The sequence below is a fragment of the Pholcus phalangioides genome, unplaced genomic scaffold, assembly GCF_987345545.1.
Source record: "Pholcus phalangioides strain wild (caught in Gottingen) unplaced genomic scaffold, Ppha-v1.0 ptg000008l_1, whole genome shotgun sequence".
Classification (NCBI taxonomy): domain Eukaryota; kingdom Metazoa; phylum Arthropoda; class Arachnida; order Araneae; family Pholcidae; genus Pholcus; species Pholcus phalangioides.
This window is the reverse complement of record NW_028301601.1, coordinates 56,580,436-56,598,005: the sequence shown is the minus strand read 5'-3', so window position 1 is coordinate 56,598,005 and position 17,570 is coordinate 56,580,436. Positions and strand designations below refer to the sequence as shown.

The 17,570-nt window shown below is 36.2% G+C and overlaps 1 protein-coding gene across 2 annotated transcripts; it reads right to left on the bottom strand.

Annotated features, from left to right (window-relative positions):
* Positions 1 to 204: 204 nt before the first annotated feature.
* On the bottom strand, positions 205 to 11,804 carry RpS12 (ribosomal protein S12). 2 transcript variants are annotated; one of them, XM_089234997.1, is made up of 5 exons: positions 11,729 to 11,804; positions 11,562 to 11,605; positions 8,580 to 8,802; positions 1,710 to 1,811; positions 205 to 311 (listed from the first exon to the last, which is right to left on the bottom strand). In XM_089234997.1, the coding sequence occupies exons 2-5, from the start codon at positions 11,576 to 11,578 to the stop codon at positions 246 to 248; spliced, it is 408 nt and encodes a 135-aa protein (XP_089091123.1). In that variant the 5' UTR covers positions 11,579 to 11,605; positions 11,729 to 11,804; the 3' UTR covers positions 205 to 245. The 2 variants fall into 2 exon arrangements, with proteins under 2 accessions (XP_089091123.1, XP_089091124.1); XM_089234998.1 differs by having other exon boundaries at positions 11,562 to 11,600; positions 11,729 to 11,780.
* Between the last annotated feature and the right edge of the window lie 5,766 nt (positions 11,805 to 17,570).

Genomic DNA, 17,570 nt, shown 5'->3' with positions numbered 1-17,570 from the left:
AGCTCCGGATAAGCATTGAATAATGGAAAGGGTTGCCACTTGTGGAAAAAGTTTGAGAACCCCAACTTAGTTTATAATCACAGTGAATTTATTTTTAAAAACCCAAGCACCTGCACGCACAAAACAGAAAAACCATGCAGAACCTACACACCTTAAAATACAAGAGATTTCAAAACGCATGATATTGAATGTATGTACAAAAAGTCTTTGAAATGACTTTTTTATTCCAAATATTACAATTCTATTCAACCTCTTTTGGATTTGAAATATTCTTTTAAAACATCATGCGCCTGCGTGTCCTTGCCATAATCCTGGAAAAAATAAAATAAAATCCAATAAGCATACAGTCGTGAAATGTACAAATATAAAAATTAGCTAAACACAGCAAAATTTTACTACAGCAATGCTCTATACAACCTGTACAACAGGGCCAGAAAAATTCCAGGTGCCAGGTCAACTGTAAAATTGGTATTGATGTCTAAAAATTTTCTTTGTGTAGATACTAAATTCGAGGCTGAGAGCAGCACAAAATGTCTGTAATTTACAGCTGTATATCTGCCAACATGAAAGAGGGGTCAGCATGCCCCAATAAAGTCAAAAGAAGCATCATTTTGGACCATTTTCTTCAGGTAAAAAATTTTCGGCACCTAGATATTTTTTTTGCGATTTGTCGAGCTCTGTTGTACAATATATTTTTTCCTTCGTCTGTACAGTAAATTGATTGCATTAATAATAGAACTACCACCACACATACTCATGTATAAGCAGTTATTTCTTTTTGTTGAAAAATATGTTCCTTAATTTGGGGGGAGGGGGGGGGGGAAAGAAGGCATTTACATGGGTCAGTTTTTGAGGAGAAAATATAGAACCCTCACTTTACCAAATCATGTAGCTAAACGGCTTCTGCATGATTACCTTAAATAAACATCATTGAGCATCATCAGACTGATTTTTGCAACTATGTTCAAACCCACAGAACCAACCGATGTTAAAGCCAAAAAAAAAAGTCATTGGCCTTGATACATGTAGACATGCCAACATTGGCTTGAAGCTTGTCGGCAGTGATGAATGTTCAGCTTTGCCATGAGAGGAGGGTACCCCCTCTAGGACAACATAATCATAGTATAATAAAAAATAATCACTCAAAAATTCAATTTTTTAAAAATTTAAATGGAAAGTTCATTAAATACAGCACAATTAATTAAATTAAATTAATGATCCTTCATTCTGAGCACAACTCAGGTCTATCACCATCTATGGGCAATTTACTACCTAGTGAGTTGTGCAAAAAGTGTGTGTGTATGTAGTGTTGTTTGATTTTTCAGTGTGACCATCTATATTTCAGAAGTGAAGTGAGTGATGTATTATGATTGAATTACATTTGTACTGTTTTAAGTCTGTTGCTCCCTGTGGTTCAAAGGGGAGATCGGTTCGCATTTGTGCCTTTGTAATTAATGATCCCACATAAAAATGACATGGGTCCAAGTGTCTATGTGAAAATGTCCTGCTCCGCTGGACATATAACAAAATTCAAAAGGACAAAATGGGTAAATACACTGAGTGATACATTAATTTTATAAGCTTTCATTGGCACATCATTCACCAGGACCAAAGCACATTTCAAATGATCAAAACAAAACCTAGGGTAGCCTTTAAATGAGGTAAAACATTGAAGAATCATTATATTGATAGAACCTAATCAAACTCACTTTAACAACAACGCAGCTGCAGCCGACAACTTTCCTAGCTTTGCCTTCTTTGTCGTGTGTGCAGAGTCCTGCCCATTCACCCAACTTCTTGTTGCTTTCAACCTGAAACGGAAAATTCATTTGAGTCATAAAAGCTAAAACAAGTAGAAATAAAATAATTTAATGAATATGGCAACTGCTAACACAAATAATTCTTCTGGAACTTCTTCACATTTTGAAAATGTAATGTAATAAAATAAGAAAACGTCGTGTTATCCAGAATCTCCAATTTCAGCAATTAGATACAGATTATCTTAGGTGCTATAATGTTGATTTTCTAGTGGCCCTGAAACCGGGTATTTGTCAAGACCTATAAGAGTTCACCTCAACTGCAATGAAAGCACCTATTGCTTGGTGCCAAATTAACATTGGCCACGCTTATGAAAAATTAGCCTACTTTGCTGAAGTTTAATGCCTATTTTGTTTTTTCAAGTATAAAGATGCGCTACCATTAAATCAGAAAATTTTATGGTTAATTTTCCATATGAGTGGTCAGAGCGAACGGGGCAATCTTTTTGGCGACAAAGTTGGCAACCTTGATAGTATTTTCTAGTTTTGGCAACCCTTCATCAAACCGCATCAATTAACTGAATATTTCTTTAACTAAATTTTTTGTGTGTAATTTCTTTGTAGTTCTTATTTCCTGCATATTTTTATTGATTATCACACATTACAACATATTAGATTGGCTTCACATAATAAATTGATTTTTTTGTGCAATTGTATGTTCTTTGTCCGCCATCTTGAATTGATCGGCGATTGCTTGGCGCGAAAAAACTCTCCATGTTAGTAGTGACGATGCTTACAGAAAATTAACCAATTTTATGTCATTCTTAAACTCAATTAATCATAGGAAATTTTAGGCTCCAATAACATTTTTCTAATCAACATGGGATTTGCCCCCTGCATTGCAACACTATTTTTTCTTGGAAAACAGAAGTTTCCTAAAATCAAGGTTTCATTGTTTACTTGTTACGAAGAAAAATTTTCACTTAGAAACTGATTTAGAGAGTGAAACAGATTTAGCTAGCATTTACGCTAAAAATGAGTTCGTATTATATCAATCTGACCTGCTTATAACAAGAAGTGCTCAAAATTACTGCTCTGCCTATATCTCTGTCACCTCGTGTACAATGCCACAATGCCCCAGAAATGGGTTCAAGAGTATTTTTCTCCATTCTGAAAACTTCAGAAGAGGGAGCCTAATTTTTCATCACTGACATCATGAATTACATAAAGTGTAAATTTTACACGAATACGATAGTATCTGTAACATTATGACAGGGATTACTAAGTCCAATCGGCCAGGTTGATTAAAAAATTTGTATTGGTGCGTGAAGTTTTTCATACATGATAACCAGCTCGGTCAAAAGGGCTTGGCTCCATAAATATTTGATTGGTGCCTAGATACCCCTCCCGATTTGTCAAGTCCTGCATTATACATAGCTGCCAACTTTGGAGAATGAGAATTGGAGAGATTTTAGCGTGGATCCAAATTTTGTATAAAAGTAAATGCAAAAGGGATTTTTGAAAACGTGGGGATTTTTCGTAAAGAAAAATAATTTTGCAGAAATGTGGCATCGTACAAGCAATTGACAATTAGCGCCAAGTCACCAATCACCACCAACCAGTAGGTTAAATTACCTGTCATTACTGCTCCCAAATCAAATCTTTGGCAACAAAAAATTACAACTGGACCCCGAAAAGGAACATAGTCAAAGCAGATACAAGTCATCTTGTCAATTACAGATGTTGAAAGACCGAACTGATGATGGCTGTTTGGTAAATTTAGCCTTAATTCACCTTAAGGCTTGTGATGTCAATTTCGAGGTAAAAATCGATTTAATTGGAGTTTTTTTCCCCCCAGGTAAATACGTTGTAATATATTTTCTCCTCCATAAGTAGGAATTTTTTACAATCATGGCGTAAATCCGAGAGACATGAGGATTTTGGAAATCCAGATCGGGCAGCCATGCACTCAACAAAAAAAAAAAGTGAAAATTTAAATTTTTTTTTTGCAAATCGGACACTTATGCAAGATATATTCCTAGGTAAATTAAAAAAAAGAAATTACATGAAATAGTCATTTCACATGAAGAAAATTGCAATGTCTCAGAAAATGGGTTCGAGGTGTATTTGCTTCATACTATACATCTCAGAAGAGGGAGCCTATATTTTCATCACAGACATTGACAAATGAGAGTAAGTTGAAAGACAAACAATTTTTCAAGATGAATATTCTTTTGCAATTAAGAAAACTCACAAATACCAGTGGAAAATCTCAATGTCTCAGAAATGGGTTCAAGGTTAATCTTTCTCCATTTTTAAATCTCAGAAGAGGGAGCCAAATTTTTCATCACAGACATATAAGATTCCAATATTTTATATTCTTTTTTTTTCAACACAGGCATTTCTACAATGCGCAAACCTACATTCAAGCATCATAGCGAAATTCACTCAAGCTATGAAGTTAGTTCAAAGAATACCCGACCATAATTATTCGTGCATAAAAAAAAAAATAAAGCTAGGGAGGTGAGGTATGGGTGCATGCATGTGCATAGCTGCCAACTTTTGAAAATGAAAATTAGGGAGATTTCCACACAGACCGTATTTTATACTAAAACCACTCCCTAATAAATACAAACAGGATTTTTTTAAAAATAAGGATTTTCTACTTAAAAAGTTAAAGCTTAGGGAATAAAATTCCTACACAAAAAAAAGTGAAACTGGACCACATGCGTGTATAATCTTCAATTATCCAGGAGTATTGGCAGCTAAGCTATTTCCCTGCATGATAAGACAAACAACTTTTCTTATTACCATCAGAGGGTTTATAAAACTTCCTTAAAAAATAGATTTCTCACTATTCCCCCATTTATGAAATATGGCGTCATTTCGAAAGGGGAAAAAAATCGACGCATAAGACTTTTTACCCCACAAGAAATTTCTTAGGGGTTGTTTTCAGAAGCGGGAATTCTTTTTAAATGAAGTAGGGAATTTTACGGACAATTAGAGATTTTTTTGTGATTTTCATAAAAATTCGGAGATTTAAGAACTTTTCGGGAGGTCGAGAGATAAAGCTAAAACTCGGGAGACCCCTAATGAGCATGTTCAAATTTTTGCCTGAAAAGGCTATAGTTGTAGGTGTTGTTTACTAGTGCACTCCATTGAGAGAACAATATTTTTTTACTTTTACATAATTAATTCCAGATAAATATTAATATTTACACAAACTATATATGGAGAGAACTGTATGTGCATGTTTTTAACAAGCTTTCTCGAGGGACTTTCTTTCTGTGAATCCGGTCTTTGCGATCTTCACGGCATTGGTGACTGAAAGATGGGGCCTGGGGCAGATGCCCATGGGAGAAGATCCAGTGGGAGCTCCTCCTCAGCAAGACTCAACCAAACAGGGTAAAGGGACAGAGTCCGGGTCTTGTCTGAGTTTCAGGGTATTGGTGATTGTCATCAATCGTCAGCAGAACGCATCTAAGTGAGCAAGTCTTAGTGAATAACCTGGGATTTTCATTTTTGGAAAGAAAAACCTATAACGCTGCCGCATTACATTTTGTGTAAAGGTTGATGAACCTAATGTGGAAATAATAAGCAAGAGTATATAGAGCATGGGCAGAGTTCAGGGTTTAAGTTATATAATTTTTTTTTAGCAAAAAGAAAAAAAAGCTTTAGCAAAATGCAGACATGCCAACATACTCTTAAAGCTTTTCAGTAGTGATGAATGTTCAGCTTTGCCATGGGCTTAAGAAGGAAGTTAGTGCCAAAGCTGTAGCCGACTGAGCAGAAGCAACTCTTAGGAAATCATGTATGACATTCTGGAAACTATGAACAGTAATCCTAACTTCCTGAATACAGTGATCACTGGTGATAAGCCCTGAGTTTTTTACTATGACCCAGAAATCCAGAAGCAGTCATCACAACACAATGGAAGCATGCATTATACCAAGTTAAAGAAAAAAGAATGACAGGTCAGCAGCAATGTCAGTCTTGCTGACCATCTCCTTTAGTGGTGGTGACTAGTGGTGTGGATCATCACAAGCACACACCGCATGGTGCAACCATCAACTACCAAAAGGTTCTGTGTCACACTCGCGAGGTGCAAATGGCCGGACAGTGATTAATTGGCAGCTCTACCACAATAATGCACCTGCGAATTCCTCACATTTGATAGTTTCCTGGCCAAACACAACACATTAGCACTTTACCAGGCTCCCTAATCTCGACATAGCTATGCATGACTTAATTTCCCCCAGCTGAAAATACTCCCGAAATAAACCAAATTGTAGTCCACAGAAGGTAACTTACCAGTTGTGTCTCCATCTCAAAAGAGGCATTCCAGCACAGCTTTTGACAGCGACAGAAATGTTTGGGATAAGTGTGTGGCAGTCCATTTTTAAGGAATAAGAGTTGGATATTTTTCGAACAAACCTCACTAGAGCATACGGATACTTCTTACATTGAAGGGACTACATTAACCCTCACAGCTGCAATACAGATATATCTTGTCAACCATGATCTGCTTTATTTCAGTCACCCAAAAATATTTCGGGTTCTTAACATGCTTTTATTTACTGTGTGGCAGATATAATGCGGATCAGGAAAATTTTAAAAACCACTTAGGGCCGTATTCACCGACATGGTTTAAACCTGTAGTTACAATTTTTGGATAAGAGATCAACATAGATTGGTTAAAACTCTGAATTTAACCAATCGTGTCGATCTCTTATCAAAAAATTGTGACTATAGCTTAAACCATGTCTGTGAATACAGCCCTTAGCGGGTTAAGACTCAAAACAACTCTTTGAGTTCGATTTCTAGTATCAATACTGGCAGTAATGCCCAATGCTTTAGACTGCCGCTTTAATGCCCAACAGAGTTGCAATGCTTCAGTAACGGGTTCAAGGTTTCTTTCCTCAATTTTAAACATTTCAGAAGAGGGAGCCTGTTCGTTTCATCACAAGCAGTGTGCAACTCAATGCTTTACACTTCAACTTTTGCCATCTAACCACTGGAACAGGGAAGAGCTTAACCCAGGGCTGGATAAGCGCCAGGTTCAGGTGGCAACTAAAGAAATTTCTATTTTTGCAAAGAAAAAATACAAATACAACACAACAACAGGCAAAATGCCCAACGAAGTGGCTGAGACAAAGATGCCCATAACAAATATGGATGTCATATTTCAAAAATAAAGCAACCCAATTAAAAATGTAATTAGAAACATAAATATATACACATAAAATATTATACAATAAAGAATACTTATGGTTGTCTTATTCTAAGTATGAATAGCTTCTCGATTTACCCCAACGTGTTTATCATACTTCTTTTCAAACGTGTCAATTGTGTTACAATTTACTACCTCCAGGGGTAAGCTATTCCATTTATTGACAACCCTATTAGAGAAAAATTCCCTGCGAATTTTGAACCATAACCTTGCATTGTCCCTTACCAATCGATACTGGTGTCCCCTTGTAAAAGCAGTCGATTGGCGGTGTACTAAAAGTTCATGGTCCATTCTATCCTCTATATATTCTTCGTTTACTAAATTGCATGCTGAGAGCAGCACATCTGCCAACATGCAAGAGAGTATCAGTATGCCCTAATACTACTTTTCCGTATATGCACTTCATACTCATTCCTCTGCAGAATTTCTAAGAAAATTTGTACATGCCGGAATGCGTGTGTTGTGAACCTAATGTGAAGTTTCTCTGTGTGATGCTTGCTAAGTGTAGTGCTGCCATCAACTTTTCTCACTATGAACCAGTGTCTTGAAAAATTCAAAAGCATTATTGTGGACCTATTTTCATTTTAAATAAATTTTGACTATTTATCCAGCCCTGGCTTTAGCCTCTCCAACCCCAAAACTGTGCAAACGTAGGAGTTTTGGTCTAAATAAGATCAACCCCACTGTTGATTTAAAGGTAAATTATCCAATGAATAATATTCATGATCAGATTCTAGTTGAATGAACATCAGGAGTTGACGAATAGAAAAAAAAAAAAAAAAATTGCCAGCCTGATTCTTCAGGGACAATTTTTTTAACGAAAAACTACTCCAAATAATCTTTATACACGCTGTTATTAGAAAATTGTGGCAAGTTTTGGCAACTTTTTTATCACCAATAGAGTTCATCAAGTTGGCGCTATGGCTTTATTGTTGGCAACATGAAATATTTTTTAAACCGAGCTATTTTACCATTTTCAATTCTTAATGTCGTGAATTTTCCGAAGTTTCATGATGAACATTCAATCAGATGGGAGGAAAAAGTCCAATATTTGACCAGAACCTGTGTTATACCAGCAAAAAATGCTATAGTTTCTTAACGGAAACATGTCACTAGAAGGGTTTCAAACAGCGATCAGCATTGGGATTGCCAGAACAGACACTCTCAATCCAAATGTAATGGTTTGGAGTGTCCCCAAGGTCAACACGTTCTTTGTTTGTTCCTCTTTATGTTTTGTTTTTTGCATTAGTCACAAGATTGCTGATAACCATTTGGTGCTATTATCAAGGCTCACAATGTTGAAGGTATTTGGCAAGCAAAAAAATTGTCACCAAGAAGCCAAAATCACTTTGATGAAATAAAAAACTAAAAATTTGACACAACCTCGCTTGTGGAATCTCAGTTCTTACACACAACACAATTTACGCTCAATGTAACTCAGCCAACACACATCTTGCACTCACTATGGGGACACTGGATCTGTCAAGCCGTTATGAGGCAATGATAATGGAACATTCATTGGAAATAGTTTTTTTAATATAAAGTTGCAACAAAACTTTATGTATTACACACCAGTTATTTAAAATTCTTACCTTCAAGAGATTGATCTGATGTTCGGCACAAAGGGCCTCAACCAACTTCAGGTATAGAGGTTCATCACAATTCGTCGCAAGAACACATAGAAGAGCTTGCCTCCTGTCCAAAGCCTTGACAGCCTCGTGTAATCCCCTAGCTAAACCATCGTGGATCAGCGAGATTTTAAGGACCTCCTTCAGTGCGGTGTGCACATCCATGGCACCACCGCTGGCAATCTCACTTCAAAGAAAGAATAAAAGTTATATTACATTCACCAATAGAATTACGTTCACATTTTTATTAAACAATATTTAATGAAACAATGCAAATAGTTTCATATAATTTACAATCAAGCACTGACCTCCCCCACAGATTAATTTTCCATAAACATGGTCAAAGCCAACGTGACGACTTTTTATTCGTGCCAAGCAATCACCAGCCATGATGGCTGACAAAAAATACATACAATTGACAAAACAATTCAATTCATGGGTGGCACGTAGTTTAGACCCTTTAAGAATGTCGCCAACTGTGGCACCTTGGAAATGTTGATTTTCGCAGTGCTTGCCTGCTAGACTGGATTATATTGCGTTCTCTGTGTCTACTAGGGCTTTAATCCTGCTTAGTGAAATAATATTGTCATGTTTCTATGGCAGAGGCCCTCTTTAATGGCCTGAGAAATGTGATGTCTGAGCCTAAGCGAAGTTCGGGCAACAGGTATAATTACGAATAAAGTAGTCTGAAATTTTTTTCGTATCTATGGTTTAGAGCTGTAGGAATTTTACTACCTCACCTCTTACATCTTATTTGCATATTCTCATGTGCCTACGTTAGCGATTGAAGAAACATTTTCTGCGCTAATGCATTGTTGAACTATGTGTGATTTCACTTCCATCACACGTTGTTTCAGGATATTCTGCTCACAGTCGCGTCTGAGCAGATTTTTTTAAAAATCCTTGACAGTGTTAAATAGCTTCTGTTGGGTCGAGGCCTGCCAGACCAGACGCAACCCAGGCTCTGTCCCTTCCGGGATGTAAGCCTTTTACCCCATGTGGATTGGGTAGTGCTAGGACGAGGTATAATAACTTGAAACCCCATGGAATTTTTCTCGTGATTATAATTTTGTATTTTTGTGACACTTTTTTTAATTCAGTAATATGAGTATACCACCCATTCAAAGTATAGACAACTATTTGTTTTTTCAGGCCCATCATTTGCGGGAAGATCAAACCCCCCCTCCCCCCCAGCTTTAAAAGAAAAGATTAGAAATAGACAAAGTGAAATATATATATCGAGTATATGTACTTCACACCCCCCCCCCGGAAACGTTGAAGTGAAGAGTCTGTAATATTTATTTTCAAACGATACAGCAAAGGCAGCGATGTCACAAACAACGCTGCCATACATACAATAAACGGAACAGCTTTGGTATAAGGGACAGGTTGGCGATTTTCGGCGACTTTTTTTTCCCGGCGCCAAATATGTCAGACGGCCCGAGAAAAAGCCGCCAGACACTACGTGCGCCAGAAAAAAAGTCTCCAGCATAGAAAACAGTAAAAACAAATGGCATAAACAAAAATAAGCTGTGGAGTATTTAAAAAATAAAACTGGATAAAAAAAAATGAAATCAGGGTTTAAATAAAACCCGGACTGTCGGTCCTGCTGTATAAATAAAAATATTCAATGTATTATAAATTAAAACCCGGACTCTCTTTCCGAGAATCCGAGTTCTTATAAATAATCAACGGTCCTGCATGTTGTATAAATAAAAATATTCTATTTATTATAAATTAAAACCCGGACTCTCTTTCCGAGAATCCGGGTTCTTATGCAGGGGCATCCTGCATGTAGAAAAGAATAAATATTGGAAAATATTAAAGGTACAACCTGAGGGAAAAGATGTCCAAAATAATTCCAATTAATCCGACACACACACTACATCATATATACGGAAGGAAGAGAAAATATGAAGAACTATCCCAACGGTTTTTCAAAACGCCGCGGCTATTAAGTGACGTCATTTGGAAGAAAACAAAAGAGAGGATAGAATGAGAAAAAGAGAAAACCAGTTTGAAAATGGCAGTAAAACCCGTTTGAAAGACACGCTAGGATGCTAAGAACACAGAAAAACAACAGTCAGCGCCACCGCCTGGCAGAATTCTATGAACATTCTGGAACAACGACAACCCAGCAGAACAACAACAAACCAGAGCGCGCCAACAATGGCAACTTATCGCCGGAAAAAAAGTCACCAATTTGGCGTGTCCCTTATACCAAAGCTGTTCCGTGACCAATATCGAAGCCATTCAATAATTATCCTTTTTCGGCGATTTTCTTCTTCCGCAAGTAAAAAAATCCAAAAAAATTACTCCGTTTCACTGTTGACGACTCTCATCATGCTTTCAGTCATTTTCCTCAACATTAAAAAAAAATGTCAACATGCGGCCAAAAATGGATTATACTGTAGTTGTTCCAAAGGACTAAAAGTGATGGGGGGGTTTTCGCTCCAACTTATCGGACACCAATATCTTTGATACATGTCATATGAGGAGTGCTCAATCTTAAGCATCTTCTAGAAAGCACTTCAAAGCTCCTCGAAGTACTTGACAGTGCTTCAACCCTTCCTCACACAACATTCATATTACTATTTTTGAAATTTGACATTTGTTGGGTCTCTCCTTACATGGCCAATAGAGGTGCTCGCCCCTCATCATGAGCATAGAGTGCTCACACCCATGATCACGGGAGACCAAACTATACTTTACACTGTTAATGCATTTTCTACACCATATTTACATGTTATAATACAAGGGGAGCCCATCTAGAAATAAAGGCATTGGACTGCCGTTCAATGACGTAGGGGGAACGAACTAAATTATTTAATTAATGAGTCACTGACATTTATTAAATAGACATCAATGCAAGATAATTAATAATTAAATTTCAAGGAAATAATCAATGTAATAAACCGTAGAAAAATAGATGCAGCAACAACTCACTTCTCTACATCCGACATATTTAATCTTCAAGTCGACAGCCTAAACTGAGAGAAAGACGCAAACAGAATAATTAGTGATTATCAAATGGCGTGAAATAAATTAAAAAAATTATCAATTATGACGTTAATAATTGGATTGAAAATGATTGAAAAATATTCACCCATTACCTATTTAACATTTAATCAACAATGCATGGGGGAATTGGGCTGATGACAAATTTAGAGGTAGATAGTTTTTTTGTAGAACTTCTTTTTTTTAGAGGAAAATTAAATTGCAGAATTTTTTTTTTTTTTGAAATGTATTGCTGAGTTAAAATAAAATATATAAAAGTATTATTTCATACTTGTGTGCAGAATGTTCATTATTATTTATTCAAAATTATTTCAATGTCTTTCTAAATCCTTGATCATGAAATTGCGTAGTGGGTTTGTGCTGTCATCTGTTGAGAAAATATCAAACATTTCTTTTAAGGATCGATTGTAGAACGAGGCATACTTTTGTGCCGGAGGATGCGCAGAGAGGTTGTGGGGGGGGGGGGGGGTTGAGAAACAGCAAACTGTTTGCGAAAGACAGAGGTAGAGAAAGTTTGTTGGTGGCGAGTGACCAATACGTCCAGGAATACAATTTGGTTATTGTTTTCTTCCTCTATAATTAGGCTGACCATATTTCCTCTAGAGAAATACGGCAAATTGAGATTCCAAATACGGGACATCACAATTATCGCCAAAAATTACGCCAGAACCAAACAAAGTTGCCAAATATTGGTTAAATTACGGAAAATCACAATTGTAAGAAATGAAGCATTATTGAAAACTGCAGTGGATTAAAATGAATTCCACGAAAAAAAACGAAGACAAATGTGGGAGATTAATGTTCTTATTTATAGTTGTAATTATCATAATAATATAAGTTGAAAAATAATTTCAATCTTTGACTTCAATAAAGAATAAAAATTCAAGTGGGCTTCGTGTAAAATACGGGAAAAACCGGGACACATTTGCCAAAAAGTCGGGACGGCCATAAAAACAGAAAATACCGGAACTGTCCCGGGAAATAAGGGACGCATCGTCACCTTATCTATAGTGCTATAGTGAATCTATAGTGCTATAGTGAATGGAATGCAGGGTCAATGGAATTGAGAGTTTTTAGAATATGGTCAATGTTAGCGTTACGATCGTCCTTCTTTTCTTTTTCCGTCCTCCTCCTCTACTCTTTTGGTGCCGGTTCATTTTGAACTTGACTCTTGTCTACAAGAGCGAGTAACTCTCGCTATAACTTTGTTGGGAAATGCAAAGGTGTTGAATTAGAGAAAATCTCCCTTTATTTTCTCGAGTATTTCCCAGGGCACCTTTTTTTTACCACCAATGCGTCTGGTATTGAGTTCCATTGTGCGATGAATAAGGATAAAATATTTGTGGGATGTGTTTTATAGCCTAAACTCAGATATTCCAAAGACCTTCAACTGTGATCAAAAGCGAATTGGACTGAGTGTATTGAACTGCCCGACCGCAATGAGGTGCTCTGCCTTTCTGTCATACAATCCTTGATCAATCAAATTTATTTATTTATTTATTTAATTTCAATTTATTTATTTGTTTTCAATTTATTTTATTTAATCAAATTTCTGATTGCGCCTTTTGCGACATGATTTTATACAACTTTCTATGCTTATTTATTATCCGCGTCCGTTGCACTTTGACTTTAACTTGATTAATTTGATTCTTCGTTTTACATAATTTTTACATAATTTTTGCGAAAAATGCGAAATCTTTCAAGTATTGAACGCGTTTTGAGCACGCGTATGCTTTAGAAAGATTTCTTGTTTCCTCTGCTTCACAATACTTGTAAAAAAGAAACGAAAAGTTACTCATCATTATTAAATCACTATTAATAAATAATAAGCAAAAGTTTTCCAAAAAATAAACTTACCCAATTCAATTTGAGTTGCTTTGTGAGTTACTTTTGAAATTTAACTTCACTCTTATTATTATATGGGCAAGCTTTTTTGGAAGCGGGCCAAAAAAAAAGAAAGAAAGAAAGAAATCATTTTGGCGGGCTAGGCATGTTCTGACATTGATTCATAATTGAATTTTTATACTTACAAATGAAGTGACGGAATATGTTTCATACTATGTAGACTGCCATGTTTTCATTGCAAATGAGAGACTGGTTTATCCTTCACAACTTTCATTTTTTTATTTTATTGATTCTATTTCTATTGATTCTATTTCTATGATTTCTATTTCTATGATTTCTATTTCTATGATTTCTATTTCTATGATTTCTATTTCTATGATTTATATTTCTATGATTTCTATTTCTATGATTTCTATTTCTATGATTTCTATTTCTATGATTTCTATTTCTATGATTTCTATTTCTATGATTTCTATTTCTATGATTTCTATTTCTATGATTTCTATGATTTCTATTTCTATGATTTCTGTGATTTCTATTTCTATGATTTCTATGATTTCTATTTCTATGATTTCTATTTCTATGATTTCTATTTCTATGATTTCTATTTCTATGATTTCTATTTCTATGATTTCTATTGATTCTATTTCTATTGATTCTATTTCTATTGATTCGATTTCTATTGATTCTATTTCTATTGATTCTATTTCTATTGATTCTATTTCTATTGATTCGATTTCTATTCTATTTCTATTGATTCTATTTCTATTGATTCGATTTCCATTCTATTTCTATTGATTCTATTTCTATGATTTCTATTGATTCTATTTCTATGATTTCTATTGATTCTATTTCTATGATTTCTATTGATTCTATTTCTATGATTTCTATTGATTCTATTTCTATGATTTCTATTGATTCTATTTCTATGATTTCTATTGATTCTATTTCTATGATTTCTATTGATTCTATTTCTATGATTTCTATTGATTCTATTTCTATGATTTCTATTGATTCTATTTCTATGATTTCTATTGATTCTATTTCTATGATTTCTATTGATTCTATTTCCATGATTTCTATTGATTCTATTTCTATTGATTCTATTTCTATGATTTCTATTTCTATGATTTCTATTTCTATGATTTCTATTTCTATGATTTCTATTGATTCTATTTCTATTGATTCGATTTCTATTGATTCGATTTCTATTGATTCGATTTCTATTGATTCTATTTCTATTGATTCTATTTCTATTGATTCGATTTCTATTCTATTTCTATGACTTCTATTGATTCTATTTCTATGATTTCTATTGATTCTATTTCTATGATTTCTATTGATTCTATTTCTATGATTTCTATTGATTCTATTTCTATGATTTCTATTGATTCTATTTCCATGATTTCTATTTCAATTCTCACAACTATATTTCCATATGCAAAAACACCCCCCCCCCCTACCTTAAATAGAATTTTTGAAACAATGAAATTTAAAATTTCTACACTATTATTTTTAAATGTGCCGGTAGAGCCTCTAAGCGGGCCGCATAAGGTCCGCGGTCTGTAGTTTGCCCATCACTAATATCTAGAACGTCAATAAGTAATTTTTCCCTTAGAATTAAATTCCGCTACAACGAAATTTTTTAACGAGTGTTCAAATTCGTAAAACCGGAAATTGCTTTATAACGAAATTTCGTTATAATGAAGCAATTTCCTCAGTCGCTTGGAGTTCGTTACATAGGCGGAAATAGACTTGAAAGTATGGGGGGGGAGGGGGTGGCACGGTCATTATTGCAGGAGGGCACGATGATAATGATGTCAATTCATATATACACTGCTTAAAACAATTAGGGGAGCAAGCAAAAAAGTGAAGAAAACCGTGCGAGACAGCCACGTATTGGCATACAATGGATAGTACACGCGTATCAATGCGCAATACAGAAAAAAGACGTAAAAAAATTTGGAATTATGCTTTAATTCTTTGAAAATATGGAAAAAATATGAAAAGATGATTTAGGGCAACAATTTGGTTAAATGTAAACGATAAAAAAAGTACTGTTTAGACATGATGCATGAGTTTTAATAGGGCGTGTGGTATCCTCGAACAGCTAAGACTGCTGACCACCTGTTTGCCATGGATGCGATGAGGTTATCGATCAGACTTTGGGGAATACTGTTCCACTCCTCAAGAAGTGCAATCTGCAAGTCTCGGACAGTGACAGGCGGCCTTGGTCGCGCAGCAATGCGTCGTCCGAGCATGTTTGGGACATGATTCAGGTCAGGAGAGCACGCTGGCCATTCCATACGCTGTATTGTTTCAGCTTCAAGCATGTTCTCCACCAGACGAGCTCTATGCGATCGGGCATTATCATCCTGGAATCAAAGGAATCTCCAATGGCTCCAGCGTAAGGGATGACATGAGGTCGCAGTATCTCGTCTGCATGCCTTCGGGCCGTCAAAGTGCCATTCCGAATGATATGCAGGTCCGTACGTCCGCCTATGCTGATTCCACCCCATACCATCCAACCAGCTCGTCTGTATTGTGACCTTTCACGAACGAATGCGGGGTTATTTCGAGTGCCCCTGTCCCTCCATACCAGAACACGTCGGGTGTCACACTCCAGACTGAATCGGGACTCGTCTGTAAACAGCACTTGGCTCCAATCATGTTGCTCCCAATCTCGATGTTCAGCAGCCCATCTTCTCCGGGCCGCACGGTGGCGTGGGTCAACGGAATGCAGACCATTGGCCTACGTGCCAAACGATACTACGTGCATAAAGCCCTCCCTCATGAAACCGATTACGTACTGTTTGGCTGGACACCCTTCGTCCTGTTGCCAAAAGCAACCGTCTTTGCAGCTGCGTAGCATTCTCTGTTCTGTTTCGACGGGCTGTTAACCGTACATACCGGTCATCAGTTGCTGTAGTGGCGCGTGGCCGACCTTGCCCTGGTCGACGTCTAACATTTCCTGTTTCTTGGAATCGATTCCACAGCCTTGCAACAACATTTCTGGCGACTCCAACAGCGTCCGCGACACTACGTTGTGTTTGCCCGGATTCCAGTCTGCCTATAACACGCCATGCCATGGATTCCGGTAAATCACGTTGTTGAGACATCCTCAAGTCACTTTGTCTCAAAAAAAAAATATTGCGCAATCGAATTTCACAGTTACGGCAGTAAAACAGACGTTTCTGCAACATCCCGATTTCTGCCCTTATCTCCTTTTTCTGGTTTTAGACGTCATGAACTTTGATTTGCATATGAAGTTTTCTTCTTCCGTTTCCTGCTAGGCTTTAAATTATGGATGATTCATTTTATGTTACTTATCGGTATACATTTTTGCGTAATTTTGTTACAACCATGTGCTCCCCTAATTGTTTTGAGCAGTGTACATTTATATATGCATTAGATCAGTCGACTCCGCCTTTGACGCTGTCCCCCCCCCCCTCCCCCATGATTATAAGGTTATATTTTTAAATTTTAATGTAATGTTTTCCTGTGTTTTAGGGCATAAAAATCCGAGTTCTAGTTATTAACTTCTGAAGTGTATCCGGGAGTTGTCATCCATTATGTGCATTTCACATCCGTATCTTTTTGCGAGCATTTGCTTATTAATTTTTCTCTTCAGTCACCTCATTGGACACTTAGCGTGTTACCGAAATTAAAATTGTATTTGTATTAAGAGTAATATATCATATTTCGTAAGCTATGTATTACCTGGCAAAAGAAACTAAGGAAAAATTGAAGAAGCACGAGAGTTGGGTCATTATTTTAAGTGCTTACCTTAACGTAATTTTTTCCACAGAATCTTATTAAAAGCGGAGGTTTTATGTTCTCCGTCTATCTTTCGGATATTCAACAAACATAAAACCCGTTAAGAATGGGAAGTAATAACAAAAATTTTGTTTTGAAAACGTCCAGCACATTCGATAACTTTCATCATCGTAATAACAATTAGGAACAGATCGATCTTCAATTTCTTCAGAGTAGCGTAGCTGTCATTAGTGTCGGTCACAGTTGATTTGAAAGCCCACCTCACGGAAGCAAGCAACAAGACTTTAAGAGTTATCTGCTATTTCCGTAAAACTA

Excerpts from the sequence above, each read along its gene's own strand:
- RpS12 (XM_089234997.1), bottom strand. Across the intron at positions 1,812-8,579 it reads ATCAGATCAATCTCTTGAAG|GTTGAAAGCAACAAGAAGTT; the intron begins GTAAGAATTTTA and ends TTTCCGTTTCAG. Across the intron at positions 312-1,709 it reads GCAGCTGCGTTGTTGTTAAA|GATTATGGCAAGGACACGCA; the intron begins GTGAGTTTGATT and ends TATTTTTTCCAG.